At 41.4% G+C, this 26,381-nt stretch overlaps 1 protein-coding gene across 1 annotated transcript in view; it reads right to left on the bottom strand.

The window, feature by feature from the left end:
* The window catches only part of dnah9 (dynein, axonemal, heavy chain 9), a gene marked incomplete at both ends in the record, with an annotated part of 132,770 nt that overhangs the window by 101,228 nt on the left and 5,161 nt on the right, over positions 1–26,381 (bottom strand). The window contains 12 exons of the mRNA XM_080425023.1: positions 167–316; positions 1,654–1,780; positions 2,713–2,781; positions 3,225–3,339; positions 5,308–5,458; positions 5,643–5,762; positions 6,185–6,352; positions 6,623–6,862; positions 8,964–9,175; positions 11,387–11,517; positions 18,932–19,119; positions 19,325–19,634. Coding sequence (XP_080281149.1) covers positions 167–316; positions 1,654–1,780; positions 2,713–2,781; positions 3,225–3,339; positions 5,308–5,458; positions 5,643–5,762; positions 6,185–6,352; positions 6,623–6,862; positions 8,964–9,175; positions 11,387–11,517; positions 18,932–19,119; positions 19,325–19,634 — 1,981 coding nt within the window. The remainder of the gene's footprint in view (positions 1–166; positions 317–1,653; positions 1,781–2,712; positions 2,782–3,224; positions 3,340–5,307; positions 5,459–5,642; positions 5,763–6,184; positions 6,353–6,622; positions 6,863–8,963; positions 9,176–11,386; positions 11,518–18,931; positions 19,120–19,324; positions 19,635–26,381) is intronic.

Below are 26,381 nucleotides of genomic sequence, written 5' to 3'. Positions count from 1 at the left end.
GTATCATTCACACACACACACACACACACACACACACACACACACACACACACACACACACACACACACACACACACACACACACACACACACACACACACACACACACACACACACACACACACACACACACACACATTATAATTAGATATAGATCATTTTGCACCTTGTTGTAACGGCCCACAGTCAGCTCCAGGCAGGCCAAATACTGCCACAGCTGCCCTCTGCTGGTGTAGATGTGCATTGCAGCGTCTGGGATGATGGCCTCCGTCTGTCTGGCCTCCAGGTACTTCACTTCCCTCAGGACACACACCAGCTGTGTGTGTGTGTGTGTGTGTGTGTGTGTGTGTGTGTGTGTGTGTGTGTGTGTGTGTGTGTGTGTGTGTGTGTGTGTGTGTGTGTGTGTGTGTGGGGGGGGGAAATGTTATGCAGAGTTTAGACCACAGAGCCCCACAGCTCTGAGTGTTCAAATGGAAACAAATGGACCTTTAATTGATTGATACCAATCACATCGCCATGAATGGAATACGTCTGTATATTAATTTATTTAACCCATACCGGGCAGTGTGCGTTCGAGTTTCACTAAAATAAAGCCGTCATGTAGGCTATTCCCATTTCCCAGTGAGACTCGGACCGTCAGACGGGCGAGTCCCGTCCCGCTCCGCTTTAATGAGAGATAGCCTGGAGAGAACATTAATGGATGAAGGCTGGTGTGTGTTGAACCGTGGGTTAAATGTCTGATCTCCCGGTGGCCATGAAAATATAACAGCAGCGCCGCTGCGCCGGTCCAAACTCCCGAAAATGCTCTCGCAGAAGCGCTCGTATATTTTGAAAATAGCAGATCTACAAGCTCACCACGCGTCGCAATGCGACACTTGTAGCTTGTAGATCTGCTATTTTCAATGCAGCCAGATCTGCAATCTTATCTGAATGACTGTTAATGGCAAGCAGTTTGTTTAAATTACTTTATAAAATGTTATATTTTCACAGGGATTATTTATTAGTGTAGATATACATTTTGGAGTGGATTATGTGTCCAGATGCCTGTCAGACAATGCTGCTCCGCAGGTCTAGAATGGAATAAACGGGCGCAGCCAAAGTCAACAACTGCTATCGACCAGACGAAAACCAACGTCAGGATATATTGATAAATGCCGTTGCGGTGATCTCCCTGTACACACCGCGTTGATAAATGAGGGCCAGTGTGTTGTTCTTATGCACAGCTGTTCAACGGAAAAGGTTTATTTCACTTTTAAAAGTAAATAAAAGGTTTATTTCACTTTTAAAAGTAAATAAAAGGTTTATTTCACTTTTTAAAGTAAATAAAAGGTTTATTTCACTTTTTAAAGTAAATAAAAGGTTTATTTCACTTTTAAAAGTAAATAAAAGGTTTATTTCACTTTTAAAAGTAAATAAAAGGTCTATTTCACTTTTTAAAGTAAATAAAAGGTTTATTTCACTTTTTAAAGTAAATAAAAGGTTTATTTCACTTTTAAAAGTAAATAAATGATTTATTTCACTTTTAAAAGTAAATAAAAGATTACAGTACAGTATTATATAAGATGACCCTTATGATCTGTACATCTGACAGAGTACAGTATTATAATCTGTGATACGTATTCATGCTGAACCCATGACCCCATGACCCCTGACCTGTGGGCTGAAGTTGACAGAGATGAGCCTGGAGGCGGGGTTTCTGCTGATGAGTGGCAGGTTGAGGTTGAACTCTGACCTCTCTGCTACCGTCTGACTCCACCCCTCATACAGCTGACTGGAGTATCTGCACACACACACACACACACACACACACGCACACGCACACGCACACGCACACGCACACGCACACGCACACGCACACGCACACACATTTAGTTAGAATAGTTTTTAGAGCTGGTTTGCTAGTTAATGTAGCTTTTAGTTTTTGAAAAGGCTTAGTTTTAGTCATTTCTTTTAGTTTAGGTTTTAGTTTTCTTATTGTAATATGAGGTAGTCAGGAGACACATTAAAAAGGTTATTTATTGTAATATGAGGTAGTCAGGAGACACATTAATATTTAAGCAATATTACACGAGAGGGTGTGCTTTACCGTCATTATTGGCACGCCAGTGATGCGGTCAGGAACGAGGCGGAGCCGAGTTCCGCAAGCATCACTGAAGTGCCAATAATGTAGGTAAAGCACACCCTCGAGTGTAATATTGCGATTATACAACAAAACACATCCAAATGTATTCATATTGTTGGGCAATTCATAATAAAATTTTTTCGCTATTATCCGTTTCCCTGTAAAGAGAAGAGTTTATTTGACTGAGACATTAAATAGTCCCTGTAGCAGCGCTCTGAGGCACAGTCTCATCAACACAGCTGATTCCAGTAGGCTATATGCTCCGTCATACGACCGTGTCACGTGGCCAAAATAACTGATCTACAAGCTGACAACGTGTCGCGATGGCGACGCGTTGTGAACTTGTAGATCGGCTATTTTCATAGCTGTTTGTTCTCCGGTGGCGGCGGTGGGTCAGGATTCTGTCTGTTTGTTTTCCTACCGTGGGACAGTGTGACGTCACAGCAGAGGTGCGGACTGCAGTGCGGAGTGATTTATTAATGTGATTAGGCCCGTGCTATCATGCTGGTTTGAAGCACGGCTAGATAGCTATTTCAACCAATCAGATTGCTTGGTCGGAACTACCTGTTGTATAATATTTATTGACACACCTGTCCAGGAGTCGTGTCATCTCTTCGTACTTCTGGACGACACGTGTTCCTTCTTCACATTCCAGAAACCTGAGGACACGAAGACACAGGGATACCACAATATATATATATATATAATATATATATTATAATATATATAAAATAATACACCTGAGGACACGAAGACACAGGGATACCACAATATATATAATATATATATTATAATATAAAATAATACACCTGAGGACACAAAGACACAGGGATACCACAATATATATATATATATATAATATATATTATAATATATATAAAATAATACACCTGAGGACACGAAGACACAGGGATACCACAATATATATATATATATATATATATATAATATATATTATAATATAAAATAATACACCTGAGGACACGAGGACACAGGGATACCACAATATCTCATGAAGCTTCATGATTTTAATGATAATAATAATAATAATGTATTTAAAGAGTATTTTCAACAGCAGGAGAGTAAGAGAAAGAGGACTTACTGGAAGGAAACCTGTTTGAACTTAGAGAACGACGTCTGGATGCGTTCCTGTAACTGTTGGCTCCACCTCAGTCCCAACGCTACCGCTGGCATGTTCTTATTGACCGGAGTAGAACCTGAGTTTAACAACATAATAATACATGTTCTTATTCACTAGAACCTGAGTTTAACAACATAATATGTTCTTATTCACTAGAACCTGAGTTTAACAACATAATAATACATGTTCTTATTCACTAGAACATGAGTTTAACAACATAATAATACATGTTCTTAATCACTAGAACCTGAGTTTAACAACATAATAATACATGTTCTTAATCACTAGAACCTGAGTTTAACAACATAATAATACATGTTCTTATTCACTAGAACCTGAGTTTAACAACATAATAATACATGTTCTTATTGACCGGAGTAGAACCTGAGTTTAACAACATAATAATACATGTTCTTATTCACTAGAACCTGAGTTTAACAACATAATATGTTCTTATTCACTAGAACCTGAGTTTAACAACATAATAATACATGTTCTTATTCACTAGAACCTGAGTTTAACAACATAATATGTTCTTATTCACTAGAACCTGAGTTTAACAACATAATAATACATTTTCTTATTCACTAGAACCTGAGTTTAACAACATAATAATACATGTTCTTATTCACTAGAACCTGAGTTTAACAACATAATATGTTCTTATTCACTAGAACCTGAGTTTAACAACATAATAATACATGTTCTTAATCACTAGAACCTGAGTTTAACAACATAATAATACATGTTCTTATTCACTAGAACCTGAGTTTAACAACATAATACATGTTCTTATTCACTAGAACCTGAGTTTAACAACATAATAATACATGTTCTTATTCACTAGAACCTGAGTTTAACAACATAATACATTTTCTTATTCACTAGAACCTGAGTTTAACAACATAATAATACATGTTCTTATTCACTAGAACCTGAGTTTAACAACATAATATGTTCTTATTCACTAGAACCTGAGTTTAACAACATAATAATACATGTTCTTATTCACTAGAACCTGAGTTTAACAACATAATAATACATGTTCTTATTCACTAGAACCTGAGTTTAACAACATAATAATCATGTTCTTATTCACTAGAACCTGAGTTTAACAACATAATAATACATGTTCTTAATCACTAGAACCTGAGTTTAACAACATAATAATACATGTTCTTATTCACTAGAACCTGAGTTTAACAACATAATAATACATGTTCTTATTCACTAGAACCTGAGTTTAACAACATAATAATACATGTTCTTATTCACTAGAACCTGAGTTTAACAACATAATAATCATGTTCTTATTCACTAGAACCTGAGTTTAACAACATAATAATCATGTTCTTATTCACTAGAACCTGAGTTTAACAACATAATAATCATGTTCTTAATCACTAGAACCTGAGTTTAACAACATAATAATACATGTTCTTAATCACTAGAACCTGAGTTTAACAACATAATAATCATGTTCTTATTCACTAGAACCTGAGTTTAACAACATAATAATACATGTTCTTATTCACTAGAACCTGAGTTTAACAACATAATAATACATGTTCTTAATCACTAGAACCTGAGTTTAACAACATAATAATCATGTTCTTAATCACTAGAACCTGAGTTTAACAACATAATAATCATGTTCTTAATCACTAGAACCTGAGTTTAACAACATAATAATACATGTTCTTATTCACTAGAACCTGAGTTTAACAACATAATAATACATGTTCTTATATCTTTATTCTATATAATACATGTTCAGGTCTAATCTGGGCCCTGGCCAGGTCTAATCTGAGCCCTGGTCATGTCTAATCTGGGCCCTGGTCAGGTCTAATCTGGGCCCTGGCCAGGTCTAATCTGGGCCCTGGTCATGTCTAATCTGGGCCCTGGTCAGTCTAATCTGGGCCCTGGCCAGGTCTAATCTGGGCCCTGGTCATGTCTAATCTGGGCCCTGGTCAGTCTAATCTGGGCCCTGGTCAGTCTAATCTGGGCCCTGGTCAGTCTAATCTGGGCCCTGGTCAGGTCTCACCGTGTTCCTGTGAAGTGTGGAGGTGTTTGTTGAAGTGGCGTCTGCAGGAGTCCAGCTCCTCCTCTAACATGGACACAAGGTGAACGTATCTGTCCTGTGCGTCTCCACACACTAGGGGGCGCTCCAACAGACTGCCGAACATGTCCAGCACCTGGACGAGTGAAGAGAGAGAGAGAAATGCACCAATAAAAACAAGTTTGTGTGTTTATGAATTTACAATTCAGGCATTTAGCAGATATATGTATATATGTGTGTGTGTGTGTGTGTGTGTGTGTGTGTGTGTGTGTGTGTGTGTGTGTGTGTGTGTGTGTGTGTGTGTGTGTGTGTCTCCACACCCTGAAGGCGTGCTCCAGCCCTGAGGCGTCCAGGTAGAATGCCTGATGGAACATGGACCCCAGACGTCTCTCTGTGTCCTCCACCTTCACCTTGAACCTCCTGGCATCCCTCTCAAAGTCCTGTAGGGGGAGACATTTCACCCAGTCAGACATACATCCAACCAGTGGTGGACATCCAACCAGAACTGATACAAAGAACAGATACTCCAGGTCGAAAATGTATACAAAATAATCATATTTGAACTGTTGACCCCAAAAACAATCATTATTTGAACTGGTGACCCCCAAAATAATCATATTTGAGCTGGTGACCCCCAAAATAATCATATTTGAACTGGGGACCCACAAAAACAATCATTATTTGAACTACAGTCGTAGGGTTTCTCTATAACATGTACCTGGTTGCTGACGTCCAGACAGTCGTAGGGTTTCTCTATAACATGTACCTGGTTGCTGACGTCCAGACAGTCGTAGGGTTTCTCTATAACATGTACCTGGTTGCTGACGTCCAGACAGTCGTAGGGTTTCTCTATAACATGTACCTGGTTGCTGACGTCCAGACAGTCGTAGGGTTTCTCCGTCAGGGATCTGTAGGTTTCCAGGAAGTCTTGGTAAAGACACTGGATCTGTTGACCCACGCTCCGCCCTGCGACCCCCCCCACCTCCACCTTCTCCAGCTTCATCAGGTCCAACGCTGTGACCAGGATGTCCTGAGGACAGAGGAGACATAATATACTGTAGAGGACAGAGGAGACATAATATACTGTAGAGGACAGAGGAGACATAATATACTGTAGAGGACAGAGGAGACATAATATACTGTAGAGGACAGAGGAGACATAATATACTGTAGAGGACAGAGGAGACATAATATACTGTAGAGGACAGAGGAGACATAATATACTGAGGACAGAGGAGACATAAAGACATACTTTTACTTAAGTAAAAAATATGTGAGTACTTTTTCCACCACTGCTCACCTTGATGGTGTGGACTCTGTCAACAAAGCGGTCCAGTCCAGAGAAGACCAGGGTCGGGGAGAAGTCCCAGGAGGAGTCCTGGTGGTTCACATCGGTCCTGGTCTGGTGGTTCAGCTCGGTCCTGGTCTGGTGGAACGTGGTTCTGAAGACGTTCAGGACGTCCAGGCAGGTCTCCACCTTCACCAGGCTCTCTGGCCCCTCCCCCTTCAGGAGCTCCTCTGGATTCAGGTAGAGCCGAGCCTAGAACCAGACCAGGTCTTCATTTAAACCAGAACCTCTACAGTTAAACCAGAACCTCTTAATTTAAACCAGAACCTCTTCATTTAAACCAGAACCTCTTCATTTAAACCAGAACCTCTACATTTAAACCAGAACCTCTACATTTAAACCAGAACCTCTTCATTTAAACCAGAACCTCTTCATTTAAACCAGAACCTCTTCATTTAAACCAGAACCTCTACAGTTAAACCAGAACCTCTACAGTTAAACCAGAACCTCTACAGTTAAACCAGAACCTCTTTAAACCAGAATATCTTAAATTTAAACCAGAACCTCTACAGTTAAACCAGAACCTCTACAGTTAAACCAGAACCTCTTTAAACCAGAACCTCTTCATTTAAACCAGAGGTTTTCACAGAGCTAAGGGGTCCCTGCTTCATCTCTCTCTCAGCTAAAGGGTCCCTGCTTCATCTCTCTCTCAGCTAAAGGGTCCCTGCTTCATCTCTCTCTCAGCTGAGGGGTCCCTGCTTCATCTCTCTCTCAGCTGAGGGGTCCCTTCTTCATCTGTCTCTCAGCTGAGGGGTCCCTGCTTCATCTGTCTCTCAGCTGAGGGGTCCCTGCTTCATCTGTCTCTCAGCTGAGGGGTCCTTGGCCTAACATAATTGTAGTAATTATTCCAGGCCAAGTTGGTCTACAGTCAGATTTACACAAAGCAGCTCAAAGTTTCACAACAACACAAAATGACATCATTCAACAATTCACTTATAAGAGTTAGCGTTAGATAACATGATGTATGAACAGTGTTACAGTAACATGTATGAACAGAGTTACAGTAACATGTATGAACAGTGTTACAGTAACATGTATGAACAGAGTTACAGTAACATGTATGAACAGAGTTAGTGTAACATGTATGAACAGTGTTACAGTAACATGTATGAACAGAGTTAGTGTAACATGTATGAACAGTGTTACAGTAACATGTATGAACAGAGTTAGTGTAACATGTATGAACAGTGTTTATGAACAGTGTTAGTGTAACATGTATGAACAGATTTACAGTAACATGTATGAACAGTGTTACAGTAACATGTATGAACAGTGTTACAGTTACATGTATGAACAGTGTTAGTGTGTTAAGGGGCGGCCATAGCTGAGTGGTTAGTGAGCCCGCCTAGGGAGCCAGAGGCCCTGGTTGCCCCAGGTACGATTCCAGGCCAGGCCAGCAAATGTGTCGATGAAATGAAATATGTCCCTGAGCAAGACTCTTAACCCCTAATTGCTCACAGGCCCTCATTGGAAACAAGACCGCAAGGACTTTGATGAACGGACTTGTTAAAGGAATTATCCTTATTATCCTTAGTGTAACATGTATGAACAGTGTTAGTGTAACATGTATGAACAGTGTTACAGTTACATGTATGAACAGTGTTAGTGTAACATGTATGAACAGAGTTACATGTATGAACAGTGTTAGTGTAACATGTATGAACAGAGTTACATGTATGAACAGTGTTAGTGTAACATGTATGAACAGAGTTAGATGTATGAACAGTGTTAGTGTAACATGTATGAACAGAGTTACATGTATGAACAGTGTTAGTGTAACATGTACGAACAGAGTAATGTATGAACAGTGTTAGAGTAACATGTACGAACAGAGTAACATGTATGAACAGTGTTAGAGTAACATGTACGAACAGAGTAACATGTATGAACAGTGTTAGAGTAACATGTACGAACAGAGTAACATGTATGAACAGTGTTAGAGTAACATGTACGAACAGAGTAACATGTATGAACAGTGTTAGTGTAACATGTATGAACAGAGTTACATGTATGAACACGAACAGTGTTAGTGTAACATGTATGAACAGAGTTACATGTATGAACAGTGTTAGTGTAACATGTATGAACAGAGTTACATGTATGAACAGTGTTAGAGTAACATGTATGAACAGAGTTACATGTATGAACAGTGTTAGAGTAACATGTATGAACAGAGTTACATGTATGAACAGTGTTAGAGTAACATGTATGAACAGAGTTACATGTATGAACAGTGTTAGTGTAGCATGTATGAACAGAGTTACATGTATGAACAATGTTAGTGTTAGATAACCTGTTGTATGAGCAGACTGCAGATCTCCTGCAGTAGAGTGATGATTGGCTGCGGGGCGTGGTAGTGGGCGGAGTTCAGCCACACCAGGCGCAGGGCGTGCATCACAGGGCCAATGTGACCCTTGACCTCTGGGAACTCTGCGTTCTCCAGGTCTTCAAACAGACGCTGCAGCGGTCTGAGGTACGCACAGGCGTCCATGGCCTCTTCCAGTGCTGCAGGGCAACAAACACCTTTCATTAGAACATCAACAGCTGTATAACACCAACACGTAGCTTTATAACACCAACACGTAGCTTTATAACACCAACACGTAGCTTTATAACACCAACACGTAGCTTTATAACACCAACACGTAGCTTTATAACACCAACAAGTAGCTTCATAACACCAACATGTAGCTTTATAACACCAACAAGTAGCTTTATAACACCAACATGTAGCTTTATAACACCAACACGTAGCTTTATAACACCAACACGTAGCTTTATAACACCAACACGTAGCTTTATAACACCAACACGTAGCTTTATAACACCAACACGTAGCTTTATAACACCAACACGTAGCTTTATAACACCAACACGTAGCTTTATAACACCAACATGTAGCTTTATAACACCAACACGTAGCTTTATAACACCAACATGTAGCTTTATAACACCAACACGTAGCTTTATAACACCAACAAGTAGCTTCATAACACCAACATGTAGCTTTATAACACCAACAAGTAGCTTTATAACACCAACATGTAGCTTTATAACACCAACATGTAGCTTTATAACACCAACATGTAGCTTTATAACACCAACACGTAGCTTTATAACACCAACACGTAGCTTTATAACACCAACATGTAGCTTTATAACACCAACATGTAGCTTTATAACACCAACACGTAGCTTTATAACACCAACACGTAGCTTCATAACACCAACACGTAGCTTTATAACACCAACATGTAGCTTCATAACACCAACATGTAGCTTTATAACACCAACACGTAGCTTTATAACACCAACATGTAGCTTCATAACACCAACATGTAGCTTTATAACACCAACAAGTAGCTTCATAACACCAACATGTAGCTTTATAACACCAACACGTAGCTTTATAACACCAACATGTAGCTTCATAACACCAACACGTAGCTTTATAACACCAACATGTAGCTTTATGTTGTTAACTAGTTGTACAAACTCTTGCTTTATTGTTGTATTGTTTTATTGGATCTTGTTTAGTCGATACACTTATTTGTTTTAGCTCTTGCTCATTTGATTTTGCTATTTGTCTCATCTGTTTAAGAAAGTACACCAACATGTAGCTTTATAACACCAACACGTAGCTTTATAACACCAACATGTAGCTTTATAACACCAACACGTAGCTTTATAACACCAACATGTAGCTTTATAACACCAACACGTAGCTTTATAACACCAAAAATATAACACCAAAAGTGCAATATATCAGCTTCCTACTTTCTTAAACAGATGAGACAAATAGCAAAATCAAATGAGCAAGAGCTAAAACAAATAAGTGTATCGACTAAACAAGATCCAATAAAACAATACAACAATAAAGCAAGAGTTTGTACAACTAGTTAACAACAAGTAGGCAAGGCGAAGAGGAAGGGTAGTGTTTCCTGAAGAGGTGGGTGAAAAAAGTCGTGGCCGTGTAGATCGGCCAGAAGGACCCTTGAGCAACGAGGCAATCAGTCGCCCCGTGGTGGCAGACCTAAGTGGTCGGGCAGGGGTGTAAGCATCGACCATAGCCCGGTTCCTAACTATCCATCATTTAGCTGCTGTTTAGCTTTAGTTCTCAAACGTCTTAAATTCAAGTACCCTCCGTAACTATGAGAGTGCACAAATGTGCGTTGCAACGCCTTGTGAGCTTGTAGATCTGGTATTTTTGGCCCAGAATTAAGATGCTATAAGGTTTAAGTGGTGTCACCTGTAGAGATGAATGAATTAAGATACTATAGGGTTTAAGTGGTGTCACCTGTAGAGATGAATAATTAAGATACTATAGGGTTTAAGTGGTTCACCTGTAGAGATGAATAATTAAGATACTATAGGGTTTAAGTGGTTCACCTGCAGAGATGAATGAATTAAGATACTATAGGGTTTAAGTGGTGTCACCTGTAGAGATGAATAATTAAGATACTATAGGGTTTAAGTGGTTCACCTGCAGAGATGAATGAATTAAGATACTATAGGGTTTAAGTGGTTCACCTGTAGAGATGAATAATTAAGATACTATAGGGTTTAAGTGGTTCACCTGTAGAGATGAATGAATTAAGATACTATAGGGTTTAAGTGGTTCACCTGTAGAGATGAATAATTAAGATACTATAGGGTTTAAGTGGTTCACCTGTAGAGATGAATGAATTAAGATACTATAGGGTTTAAGTGGTTCACCTGCAGAGATGTCCTGCTGCATCCTGCTGAAGGGCTGGAAGTAGCTGCTTTGGATGAGCTGCAGCAACGCTGACATCTTTATCACCTCCAGGGTTTGGAACTGGGCCTGGATGCTCTGCAGGTCTGCATGTCTACAGAGAGAAGAAACAATAAACTGATTTATATACACGTCTACAGAGAGAAGAAACAAGAAACAAGAGGACATTCAATGACGTTCAATGAATCTACTGTAACATGGTTCAATGAATCTACTGTAACATGGTTACAATGAATCTACTGTAACATGGTTACAATGAATCTACTGTAACATGGTTACAATGAATCTACTGTAACATGGTTACAATGAATCTACTGTAACATGGTTACAATGAATCTACTGTAACATGGTTCAATGAATCTACTGTAACATGGTTACAATGAATCTACTGTAACATGGTTCAATGAATCTACTGTAACATGGTTCAATGAATCTACTGTAACATGGTTCAATGAATCTACTGTAACATGGTTCAATGAATCTACTGTAACATGGTTACAATGAATCTACTGTAACATGGTTACAATGAATCTACTGTAACATGGTTCAATGAATCTACTGTAACATGGTTCAATGAATCTACTGTAACATGGTTCAATGAATCTACTGTAACATGGTTACAATGAATCTACTGTAACATGGTTACAATGAATCTACTGTAACATGGTTCAATGAATCTACTGTAACATGGTTACAATGAATCTACTGTAACATGGTTACAATGAATCTACTGTAACATGGTACAATGAATCTACTGTAACATGGTTACAATGAATCTACTGTAACATGGTTCAATGAATCTACTGTAACATGGTTACAATGAATCTACTGTAACATGGTTCAATGAATCTACTGTAACATGGTTACAATGAATCTACTGTAACATGGTTACAATGAATCTACTGTAACATGGTTCAATGAATCTACTGTAACATGGTTACAATGAATCTACTGTAACATGGTTACAATGAATCTACTGTAACATGGTTACAATGAATCTACTGTAACATGGTTACAATGAATCTACTGTAACATGGTTCAATGAATCTACTGTAAAATGGTTCAATGAATCTACTGTAACATGGTACAATGAATCTACTGTAACATGGTTCAATGAATCTACTGTAACATGGTTACAATGAATCTACTGTAACATGGTTACAATGAATCTACTGTAACATGGTTCAATGAATCTACTGTAACATGGTTACAATGAATCTACTGTAACATGGTTACAATGAATCTACTGTAACATGGTTACAATGAATCTACTGTAACATGGTTACAATGAATCTACTGTAACATGGTTCAATGAATCTACTGTAACATGGTTCAATGAATCTACTGTAACATGGTTCAATGAATCTACTGTAACATGGTTACAATGAATCTACTGTAACATGGTTACAATGAATCTACTGTAACATGGTTCAATGAATCTACTGTAACATGGTTACAATGAATCTACTGTAACATGGTTACAATGAATCTACTGTAACATGGTTACAATGAATCTACTGTAACATGGTTCAATGAATCTACTGTAACATGGTTACAATGAATCTACTGTAACATGGTTCAATGAATCTACTGTAACATGACTGTAACATGGTTCAATGAATCTACTGTAACATGGTTACAATGAATCTACTGTAACATGGTTACAATGAATCTACTGTAACATGGTTCAATGAATCTACTGTAACATGGTTACAATGAATCTACTGTAACATGGTTCAATGAATCTACTGTAACATGGTTACAATGAATCTACTGTAACATGTTCAATGAATCTACTGTAACATGGTTCAATGGAGTTTGAAGTTACGATGGGTTTGTATGGGAAGGGGGCGTGTCCGATTAAATTAATATAAAATATCTAAATACTGAATCAAGCAACTTAAAAACTGTCTGGGGTGAAACACAATGAGTATTATTATTATTATTATTAGTAATATTATAAGTATTAATCTACTGAGTAGATGTTAAAATGACCCCAGACATGTTGGAAAGTGAAATATCCCTTTAATAAAAGCTGTCCTGTACCTGTTCCTCCAGAATAAAAGCTGTCCTGTACCTGTTCCTCCAGAATAAAAGCCTTGCTGTACCTGTTCCTCCAGTACATCAGTTCGGTGGGTCTGGTCTCAGAGCAGTCTGTCTTTAGGACCGTGTGGATCTGGTGGCTCCACTCGATCACCACCGTCTCTACTGAGTGGATCACGCTCTGATCTACTGACGTCGCATTCCCTCTGGAACACACACACACACACACACACACACACACACACACACACACACACACACACACACACACACACACACACACACACACACACACACACACACACACACACACACACACACACACACACACACACACACACACACACACACACACACACACACATTTAGCACAGTGTAACATAATGACAGTCTATGAGCACTCAATCTGGGAACCCATTGCCAAATAAAAAGGAAAAACAGCGCCCTCTGCTGTTTTTCACTTGGCTCTGGGCGGAGCTGAACGGACGACCCGCGCTCAGGGAAACCAGGGTTTTGGTCTGCCCTCAGCGCCCTCAGTCAGCCCTCAGCGCCCTCAGTCAGCCCTCAGCGCCCTCAGCCCTCCACTTCAGGGAAACCAGGGTTTTGGTCTGCCCTCAGCGCCCTCAGTCAGCCCTCAGCGCCCTCAGTCAGCCCTCAGCGCCCTCAGCCCTCCACTTCAGGGAAACCAGGGTTTTGGTCTGCCCTCAGCGCCCTCAGTCTGCCCTCAGCGCCCTCAGCCCTCCACTTCAGGGAAACCAGGGTTTTGGTCTGCCCTCAGTCAGCCCTCAGCGCTCACACACACACACACACACTGCCCTCAGCGCTCACACACACACACACTGCCCTCAGCGCTCCACTTCCGGTGGTGCGACTATGTTTTCATTCCCACTAACAATATTTCTACACGGAACACTAACACCACTTCTCCCAGAGAACATGGATGGTTTTGGTTATAAAGCCCACTTGTTTCTATGATGAAAGATTCATTTAAAATGTTACTAACTTTCGGTGGTTTTGTCGGCTCCGAGGACGCTATTGTTAAATGAGTTTGGGTTTGTTTCCAGTAGGGAAGGAACAGCACACACGTAAATCCCGCCCACTACATTTGATTGGGTAAAGCACGGCCTGCTTCCTGATCTGATAGCACGCCCACTTGTAACCAATGCGCACGGGATGTCAACACTAGTGCAGCGGCTAAAAGCAATATTTTGGGAGAATCGTTCACTTGGTGATACAAGCGTGAAACTTGGTACAGATCATCTTTAGAGGTCATTTATCGATTTTTTTAATCGAGCCACTTGAAAATCAAAGATGGCGGCCATTTTTCAAGATGGCCGACATCTTAGTGGGCAGTTAAGTGATATGATGGTTTATTTGGTGATACAAGCATGAAAATTGGCATGAGCAGTCTCTGTGGGTCACTTGACAATAGGCCACCCACAGCTACTTGAAATTTCAAGATGGCGGCCATTTTTCAAGATGGCCAACATTTTAGTGGAGCAATTAAGTTATATAATGGTTTATTTGGTGATACAAGCATGAACATTGGCATGAGCAGGCTCTGTGGGTCACTTGACAATAGGCCACCCACAGCTACTTGAAATTTCAAGATGGCGGCCATTTTTCAAGATGGCCAACACTTTAGTGGAGCAATTAAGTTATATAATGGTTTATTTGGTGATACAAGCATTAAATTTGGCATGAGCAGTCTCTAAGGGTTGCTTGACAAGAAAACACTCCCAGCCACTTTACATTTCTATTTTCAAGATGGCCGCCCCCTGGATCCTCAAAAGATACATTTTCTCATAGAAATTTATGTTTTTTTTTCTTTAAGGACGATTATACGATTATTATTATTATGCTAAAGAACAACTTTTAACACATCACAATATAGTTGTGTTGATTTGTTGATCATAGATAGATTAGATAAGAGTGAATATCTGCACTACCAGGGCACACTGGTGATATATCACTGCTGTTAAACTCAGAGTGGGGTTCAATGTCAGCTAATTGAAAGTTGGTATCCCAAATGCTGTCTAATTTACCCCAAAACAGTTAGATAGCCGCACCTGAATTGACAGGTTGTGCCAGCACGGGAGAGCCGAGCCAAGGTTAATGGGGTTTTAGTTAACCGGATGGTGTACAGATCCCTCAGGATTTAAATGGCATTGGATGAACGATCGAACTAAGTGTAGGGTTAAGGCACGAACTTAGTTGTATCCCATACATCAAAGTGCTTGGTAAAAGGTGGTAAAAGGATAAACCCTCGGCCTCTGCCTATGCTGCAGACATGGCAGAAGCCATCATAACAGTTGTGAAAACTAACTGGGACAGATGTTTAATTTGTCAGCAGGTCACCAAGGAAAAACTCATTCAGCCGAGTTTATTCAACAGAGAGCACGATCGTACTGGTTATGATACCATTGCAAGAAATGTTCCATTATTTCATAAGATCAATGCTCTGCCTATCTTACTTAGTCCAACCCGACTAGATGAAGGTGATGGCATAGAAAGCACATCGACAAGAAACAGAGCAAAATATAATTCAAGCTGTAAACTTAGGTTCAACAACACAGAGCTGGAAAGGGCCCAAAAGAGAGCATCTACATCTGCTGAAGACACTGAAGATACCAAAGATATCCATGTCAAGAGGCCAAGAAGATCTAATGTATGACCGGTCCAGCGATGTCACAACTGTGAACGAGGCCAGGCTTGATCTCTTTGCCAGAAAGCAAAGACAATATGACTTGATCCCACCAACTCAAGCAGCACTCAAAGAGCATGCCAAACATGCTTCTTATGAGGCTGGATACGTGTGGGGACAGGCATTGAAGCGACATCCACAAATGCAGAGCCCATCTGACTGGGGATGGGTGGAACAGGACGAGAAGTGGAAAGTCTTCTGGACTCCACTTCCACCTATTGCGGAGAGTTGTTGGGAGTTGACCAAATGTGGGTGCTCCAAGGCATGTACTGGAAGGTGTAACTGCTTCAGATATGGACTCAGTTTCACATGCCTATGTAGTTGCCCCTGCTAGAACCTATTTGCATGTTTATTTTGCCAGAGTTATTCCCTGTTGTCCTCTGTGTTTTCAAGTGGAGGCCTATGGCTCGGCTTCCCCTCGTCACATCGACGCATCATGTTTTACTTTTTATCTAGTCTATTACTGTGTAATTTTCAGTTGTTACTTTGTAACATTGCTTCCACTGCCTTCCACTGCCATATCTAACAGTGAAGCACATTTTCAGTTTAGTTCCTTAGTATCGTTTGTCATGGTTCCGTGGCTATTGCCATTCAGTATTAGCCATTACTCATAATTTTGGAGCACTGTCCGTTCAGCACCACAACTGTGCTAATTTATTCATCTTATTTTTTGTTTCCCCACCCCTTAGTATTTATTTGACACATGTAATGGCTGTTAGTTTAAAAAAAACAATATATATATATATATATATATATATATATATATATATATATATCCTCCCTTGTGACTGTTACCTTGTCGTGGTAAGGGAGCTTGTTTAGGCCTACCTCAGTGAACCCTGAGAGCTATGCCGGTGGGAGGCAACTCCTGACAGGTCTTACCAAACTGGACAGGTCGTGGGCGAGGAGTCAGACAAAACACAGTCAAACAACCTCTCTTGACAGAGCTTTTTGAGGAACCCAATACATTTCTATGAGAAAAGGTATCATTTAAAGATTGACATCTTGAAATTTCAAGTGGCTGTGGGCGGTTTCTTGTCAAATGACCTTTTGAGACGGCTCATGGCAATTTTCATGCTTGTATCACCAACTAAATGATTTCTTAAGCTTAACTAGTCCACTAAGGTGGTGGCCATCTTGAAAAATGGCCGCCATCTTGACATTTCAAGTAGCTGTGGGTGGCTTATTGTCAAGTGACCCACAGAGACTGCTCATGCCAATTTTCATGCTTGTATCACCAAATGAACCATTATATAACTTAAATGCTCCACTAAAGTGTTGGCCATCTTGAAAAATGGCCGCCATCTTGAAATTTCAAGTAGATGTGGGTGGCGTATTGTCAAGTGACCCACAGAGACTGCTCATGCCAATTTTCATGCTTGTATCACCAAATAAACCATCATATCACTTAACTGCCCACTAAGGTATCGGCCATCTTGAAAAAATGGCCGCCATCTTGGATTTTTGAGTGGCTCGATTAAAAAAGTCAAAGAGTTGACCTAAAGGAATGTTCATGCCAATTTTCACGCTTGTATCACAAAGTGAACGATTGTTCCTACTATCCGCTCTACTACACGGCTCCCGACAGATTCAAGCGCAGCGATGGATCTGTTCTTGAGAGATTAATGAGCACTAGACTCTTAGGCCACGTTTACACGGCAACGATCAGAACAGAAAAGGACAAAGTGCTGTTTGCGTTGTCACTTCTTATTATGCATTTACACCAAGACGCTCCAGTGATTAAAAACGCTGTAGTGTGCATGCCAGGTGGCTAGGTGGCGGTGACGTGTCTTCTTCCTATCACAACTGTTTGTTTGGTTGCCATGTCCACTTATTATAAGCGACTTTGGGCTTGTTTCTAAAGTGTAGTTGCTTATTTGGACTGGTTTCCTAATGTTGTTTAAACCAGTGGTTCTTAAACATCTTCATGTCAAATTATGTATTTGTCCACAAAAATGAAGAATGTTAGAAATGAAATGTCTAAAAGGGCACAAAATTGTGAAAATAGCCACGCTTGTAGATCGGCTATTTTCGGTGCGCGATACCGCGCTCAATTAAGTAGAACCAAGCCTTTACTGCAGTGGTTCTCAAACTTTTTCATGTCAAGGTTCCCCAAAACTCCCCCAGAAGAGAAGATTTGTGTTTAAAAATTAAATAAAAATTTCATGTATTCAAAAATAGCAGATATACAAGCTCGCAGCGCGGCACGAAGGGACACGCTGTGAGCTTGTATATCTGCTTTACTGGAGATGTGGCGTACGGCATGGATCAATTCTGTTAACATAAAATTCAAGTTCATGAAAGTTTGGAAAGAGGCAATTGTCTTCAATGCTGCCTTTGGATCTGACATGGAAAGACATGGAAAGACATGGAAAGACATGGAAAGACATGGAAATACATGGAAAGACATGGAAATACATGGAAAGACATGGAAATACATGGAAAGACATGGAAAGACATGGAAATACATGGAAAGACATGGAAAGACATGGATCTGACATGGAAAGACATGGATCTGACATGGAAAGACGCGTTTGCATTTCTTTCATCATAGCAAATGCTGCATTCATGGTCTGGTGAGGTTGATGTCTATTCATGATGTCTATGTGTGTGCATGAGCCCTGCTCTTATCCAGAGTGTATGTCCACACACACACACACACACACACACACACACACACACACACACACACACACACACACACACACACACACACACACACACACACACACACACACACACACACACACACAGTGTGTACCTGTTCAGAGCAGAGAGCTCCAGTCGGTCCAGCCCTGGAGGAAGGGGCAGGACGGTCTTTCCTCTGACCCGTCCAGACACCACCGAGGCGTGTCTCTGCAGAGAGTGGACGTGACGCAGGAGGTCCTGACAAACCACCTGGGGCGTGGCACTGTGGTTCTGATGGTTGGAGAGCAGAGGAACCACCACCTGTAAGAAGAACAACTCAATATAACATCCTTCTGATGGTTGGAGAGCAGAGGAACCACCACCTGTGTGTGTGTGTGTGTGTGTGTGTGTGTGTGTGTGTGTGTGTGTGTGTGTGTGTGTGTGTGTGTGTGTGTGTGTGTGTGTGTGTGTGTGTGTGTGTGTGTGTGTGTGTGTGTGTGTGTGTGTGTGTGTGTGTGTGTGTTACCTTATCAAACAGAGCCAGACATTGGTCCAGAGGACATGGAGACATGTCTCCATGGACAACATGTCTCCTCATAGACTCTGTGGTCAGAGCTCCTCCTCCTCGCTGCTTCTTGATGAAATAAACACACTTGTGTTTGTTGTTGCTGCCGGGGGGGACAGAAGGGGGAGGGGGGTTGGCCGGGAATCGAACCGCGGGCAGCAGGTGGTTACCGGTGTCGTTCAGGGACAGCACCAGGGTGGTCCGGTCCGCTCTGTCCAGGAAGTCCTGGATGAGACGCTGGTTGTCCTCAACGGATACGCACTGCTGCCACCTGGTGGACATTACAAAGTTGTTTTGAAAAAGTATATTTTGTTCCAGGGACCCCCCCCTGAAGTTCCAGGGACCCCCCCTGAAGTTGTAACAGAGTAAAACATGTTCGCTTTAAAAAACATATATTCAAAGATCTGTGCCGTGCTGTGAGCTTGTAGGTCTGCTATTTTTGAATAGCCAAAGAAATCTAAAAATGACACTTATTATATTTCACTTTGAAGTATGTTTGGGTCATTTTAACACAGGAGGAGACATACTTAAAATGACACCACAGTGAAAAATAGTGAAATATCACCATCGCTATTATATTATATATTATATATATATATTATATTAACATTGATATGTATTACATAGACCCTGCTCCCACCCTGGTAGTGCTGCCCCTAACCCATAGACCCTGCTCCCACCCTGGTAGTGCTGCCCCTAACCCAGAGTCCCTGCTCCCACCCTGGTAGTGCTGCCCCTAACCCATAGACCCTGCTCCCACCCTGGTAGTGCTGCCCATAACCCAGAGTCCCTGCTCCCACCCTGGTAGTGCTGCCCCTAACCCATAGACCCTGCTCCCACCCTGGTAGTGCTGCCCCTAACCCATAGACCCTGCTCCCACCCTGGTAGTGCTGCCCCTAACCCAGAGTCCCTGCTCCCACCCTGGTAGTGCTGCCCCTAACCCATAGACCCTGCTCCCACCCTGGTAGTGCTGCCCCTAACCCAGAGTCCCTGCTCCCACCCTGGTAGTGCTGCCCATAACCCAGAGTCCCTGCTCCCACCCTGGTAGTGCTGCCCCTAACCCATAGACCCTGCTCCCACCCTGGTAGTGCTGCCCCTAACCCATAGACCCTGCTCCCACCCTGGTAGTGCTGCCCCTAACCCATAGACCCTGCTCCCACCCTGGTAGTGCTGCCCCTAACCCATGTGTAGCCTGGAGGTTCATAGAGACACATGCATTATAAGACTGACAAACATCTACACTCCACTGCTGCCCCCCTGTGGAACTCTTTGGCAACTGCAGTGTTCTGTATGCAGAGCATAACTCTGAGTACAAATAGAACCAAATGGACCCTTACTTACAGGTCTGTAACTCTGAGTGTACAAATAGAACCAAATGGACCCTTACAGGTCTGTAACTCTGAAAGTACAAATGGACCCTCAAAATAATTAAGGGAACACTTTGATCCCTTAATTCTTTTGAGCAGTTTTTGTTAGCAGTATGCAGCACACAGTTCATGAAAACTCAAAATAATATTAAGGGATCAAAGTGTTCCCTACATTTCTTTGAGCAATATATATATATATATATATATATATATATATATATATATATATATATATATATATATATATATAACAACATGTTATATTTAAAGCCTTGGATCATATAAACAAACAACATGCTATCCAAATATGAATAAATACATCTATGATAGTCTTCTAGATACTAGCCTACTGTAGTTAGAATGAGTTCTCCTTAAAGGAGTAGTTCACCCAAAAAATTGCTTATTTTCTATCAATTACACACCATGAAGACTTGAATTCATGGAGATGTGTTTGTTTTCATCTCATTCCTGAGACAATAATTAGATGAGTTCCTTTCAAAAACACATCAGCATCTTTCCACCTGCTCATCACATTATTGTCTCAGGAATGAGACGAAAACAAACAAATCTCCATGAATTCAAGGCTTCATCGGGTGTAATTGATAGAAAATAAGTCATTTTTTTGGGTGAACTATCCCTTTAACGCTATTTGACTCGCAGCCTCTGAACTTTAGTAAATAATATAGCTGTAGAATACAACTCGTAGACGTATTTATGATTCTGACGTTTTCAATCTACGAGAGTTGTAGGGTTCACCCCCCATGGATACAGGGACTTTCTGCACTATACCCCGTAGACCCTCCAAACATGTACACATTGAAAATAAAGGTGCTTACCCCCACGCTCCAAATGTTAACTCTCGTTACGGGGTAGTAGTTTAATGTAATAATCCATATCTTTCAATAAAGAAGTGTTCTAATGCGGTCTGCGGCCGAACGCCATTTTTTCACCCTCGTTTACTTCCTGTTTACATTGAGTGTAATTCCGGGTTTCACCAGATGGGCGCGTCACTACCGCCCATTGGGCAGAATCGGCCACAGACGGCATTAAAACACTTCTTTATTGAAAGATATGGATTATTACATTAAACTACTACCCCGTAGCGAGAGTTAACATTTGGAGCGTGGGGGTAAGCACCTTTATTTTCAATTTGTACATGTTTGGAGTGTCTACGGGGCATAGTGCAGAAAGTCCCTGTATCCATGGGGGGTGAACCCTACAACTCTCGTAGATTGAAAACGTCAGAATCATAAATACGTCTACGAGAGTTGTATACTACTACAGCTATAAATAATAAATAAAACACTTTCACTACTCACCTAAAACAATATGTTTTAATGTGTTCTTAGTGGAACACTCTAAGCCCCGCCCTCCCTTCTCTAACACACACAGACCTCGCAGTAACCAATGTTGCCATGTTTAGCGGGAAAAACAAGCAATCAGATCTATGAAAACAATCACCAAAAAAGTGACTAGGCTAGGGCTATTTGAAAATAGCAGATCTACAAGCTCACAACGCGTAGCGATGCGACGCATTGTGAGTTTGTACATCTGCTATTTAATATATATATATATATATATATATATATATATATATATATATATATATATATATATATATATAAAGTTGAAGGGGGAAATTAATGTAAATTTGGAACGTTTTTGAAACATTTTAACAACAAATCTTGTATAGAGGGTCTCTGTATGGAGGGTCTCTGTATAGAGGGTCTCTGTATGGAGGGTCTCTGTATGGAGTCTGTATAGAGGGTCTCTGTATAGAGGGTCTCTGTATGGAGGGTCTCTGTATAGAGTCTGTATAGAGGGTCTCTGTATAGAGGGTCTCTGTATGGAGGGTCTCTGTATGCAGGGTCTCTGTATAGAGGGTCTCTGTATAGAGGGTCTCTGTATAGAGGGTCTCTGTATGCAGGGTCTCTGTATAGAGGGTCTCTGTATGGAGGGTCTCTGTATGGAGGGTCTCTGTATGCAGGGTCTCTGTATAGAGGGTCTCTGTATGGAGGGTCTCTGTATAGAGGGTCTCTGTATAGAGGGTCTCTGTATGCAGGGTCTCTGTATAGAGGGTCTCTGTATGGAGGGTCTCTGTATGGAGGGTCTCTGTATGGAGGGTCTGTATAGAGGGTCTCTGTATGGAGGGTCTGTATAGAGGGTCTCTGTATGGAGGGTCTCTGTATAGAGGGTCTCTGTATGGAGGGTCTGTATAGAGGGTCTCTGTATGGAGGGTCTCTGTATAGAGGGTCTCTGTATGGAGGGTCTCTGTATAGAGGGTCTCTGTATGGAGGGTCTCTGTATAGAGGGTCTCTGTATGGAGGGTCTCTGTATAGAGGGTCTCTGTATGGAGGGTCTCTGTATGGAGTCTGTATAGAGGGTCTCTGTATAGAGGGTCTCTGTATGGAGGGTCTCTGTATAGAGTCTGTATAGAGGGTCTCTGTATAGAGTCTGTATAGAGGGTCTCTGTATAGAGGGTCTCTGTATAGAGGGTCTCTGTATGCAGGGTCTCTGTATAGAGGGTCTCTGTATGGAGGGTCTCTGTATGGAGGGTCTCTGTATGCAGGGTCTCTGTATAGAGGGTCTCTGTATGGAGGGTCTCTGTATAGAGGGTCTCTGTATAGAGGGTCTCTGTATGGAGGGTCTCTGTATAGAGGGTCTCTGTATGGAGGGTCTCTGTATGGAGGGTCTCTGTATGGAGGGTCTGTATAGAGGGTCTCTGTATGGAGGGTCTCTGTATAGAGGGTCTCTGTATAGAGGGTCCCTGTATGGAGGGTCTCTGTATAGAGGGTCTCTGTATAGAGGGTCTCTGTATGGAGGGTCTGTATAGAGGGTCTCTGTATGGAGGGTCTCTGTATGGAGGGTCTGTATAGAGGGTCTCTGTATAGAGGGTCTCTGTATGGAGGGTCTGTATAGAGGGTCTCTGTATGGAGGGTCTCTGTATAGAGGGTCTCTGTATAGAGGGTCCCTGTATGGAGGGTCTCTGTATAGAGGGTCTCTGTATAGAGGGTCCCTGTATGGAGGGTCTCTGTATGGAGGGTCTGTATAGAGGGTCTCTGTATGGAGGGTCTGTATAGAGGGTCTCTGTATGGAGGGTCTCTGTATGGAGGGTCTCTGTATAGAGGGTCTGTATAGAGGGTCTGTATAGAGGGTCTCTGTATAGAGGGTCTCTGTATGGAGGGTCTGTATAGAGGGTCTCTGTATGGAGGGTCTGTATAGAGGGTCTGTATAGAGGGTCTGTATGGAGGGTCTCTGTATAGAGGGTCTCTGTATGGAGGGTCTGTATAGAGGGTCTGTATAGAGGGTCTGTATGGAGGGTCTCTGTATGGAGGGTCTGTATAGAGGGTCTCTGTATGGAGGGTCTGTATAGAGGGTCTCTGTATGGAGGGTCTCTGTATAGAGGGTCTCTGTATAGAGGGTCCCTGTATGGAGGGTCTCTGTATGGAGGGTCTGTATAGAGGGTCTGTATAGAGGGTCTGTATAGAGGGTCTGTATAGAGGGTCTGTATAGAGGGTCTCTGTATGGAGGGTCTCTGTATGGAGGGTCTGTATAGAGGGTCTGTATAGAGGGTCTGTATAGAGGGTCTCTGTATGGAGGGTCTCTGTATGGAGGGTCTCTGTATAGAGGGTCTGTATAGAGGGTCTGTATAGAGGGTCTCTGTATAGAGGGTCTGTATAGAGGGTCTGTATAGAGGGTCTGTATAGAGGGTCTCTGTATAGAGGGTCTGTATAGAGGGTCTCTGTATGGAGGGTCTCTGTATGGAGGGTCTCTGTATAGAGGGTCTCTGTATGGAGGGTCTCTGTATAGAGGGTCTGTATAGAGGGTCCCTGTATAGAGGGTCTGTATAGAGGGTCTCTGTATGGAGGGTCTCTGTATGGAGGGTCTCTGTATGGAGGGTCTCTGTATAGAGGGTCTCTGTATGGAGGGTCTCTGTATGGAGGGTCTCTGTATGGAGGGTCTCTGTATAGAGGGTCTCTGTATGGAGGGTCTCTGTATGGAGGGTCCCTGTATGGAGGGTCTCTGTATGGAGGGTCTCTGTATGGAGGGTCTCTGTATGGAGGGTCTCTGTATAGAGGGTCTCATTCACTATTCATTCACTTTAGAAACAAGAAGTTTAAAAAAAAAAGTATTCAAATGTTTTACTGAAGTAAAAGTATCAGTACTGTAAGGTAGAAGTATTCTGTTACAAGTGAAAGTCTGGAATTAAAAAAAAGTGTTGGTATCAAAATGTACTTAAAGTACCAAAAGTAAAAGTACTAAAATGTTTGAAAATAGCAGATTGTAGGTAGATTGTAGATCGGCTATTTTCAAATAGGTACAAAATAGGGCTAAAGTGGTTAATGTATGTTTTATAATGTAATCATTTATATCTGAAAAGTAACTAGTAACTATAAAGTTTTCAGATAATTGTAGTGGAGTAAAAAGTACTACCAATATTTACAAACAACTTTGCAGAAAAAGAAGCCCAATGTCGCTTATAATAAGTGGACATGGCAACGCTGCTGCCGGCAGCCGGAGTGTTTACATTTTACAGAGACCTGTGTGGATAGAAACAGCTGTGAGCCGACCAATCAGACACAGCTGTGAACCGACCAATCAGACACAGCTGTGAGCCGACCAATCAGACACAGCTGTGAGCCGACCAATCAGACACAGCTGTGAGCCGACCAATCAGTAGCAGCAGTGTGATACGTCACAGCTGTAGCCCCGCTTAGCCTGGTTCAGACCTACACAAGACCCTGTAAATAAAACACTTTCACTGAGACCTATGCGCATGCGCCCAGGACTGTTTAGTACCACCAAAGATTGTTAATATAGAAAGATACACAATCTCCACTGGAGCCACTAGAGGCCAAATAGTAAACAAATCCTACAAGTGGTCTCCTCAGTAGGCGTGGTTTTCTTCTCCCTCAACCATCCCACCACCCTCCCCCTCCCCCTCCCCTCTCCCTGACCAGTCATGTTGATGTGCATTTGATGTGCATTTGTGTATTTTCTTCATTAAAGAAAATAAATGCTTTACATGTTTGAAAGTGCACTGTTATTGGCAACCTATGAAATTCCCCCCACAAACACACTTTCATTCAGTCTCATGCTAGATGTGTAGATGTGCTCTTGTTTCTGCTCAAAATGTTAACCTTATACATATATATATATATATATATATATATATATATATATATATATATATATATATATATATATATATAAATCCTTAGTATATGAAGTCCTACCTGTCCTGTTGTAGTCTCAGTGAAGATAACACACAGTCCTTAATGAAAACACAGCGACTGTCCTCTTCATCACACTGAGATGAATCCTCCATATGATCCATATTATAAATTATATATAATTGATATATTATATCAATCTACCGTCCATCACGTTCATTAATATCATCTACTTTTACTTTTTAGTTACTCCTAACAGAGTATTTCTAAGTTGCTACTTTTACTTTAAAGTTACAAATGTTGAGTATGAGTAACTTCTCCCTCCTGTTAGTTTGCCTACTCTGTAGATCTAATGCTCCTTGGACCCGCATGTGTTAGAAGTGATTGTGTCCTGTGGTCTCCATGGTAACGGGGGGGGGGGGGGGGGGGTATTGTGTATTAGAAGTGATTGTGTCCTGTGGTCTCCATGGTAACGGG

This window comes from Gymnoscopelus braueri, assembly GCF_963280865.1.
Source record: "Gymnoscopelus braueri genome assembly, chromosome: 3".
Lineage (NCBI taxonomy): Eukaryota > Metazoa > Chordata > Actinopteri > Myctophiformes > Myctophidae > Gymnoscopelus > Gymnoscopelus braueri.
Note: the sequence above shows the minus strand (reverse complement) of the source record. Positions and strands in the feature narration are given on the sequence as shown.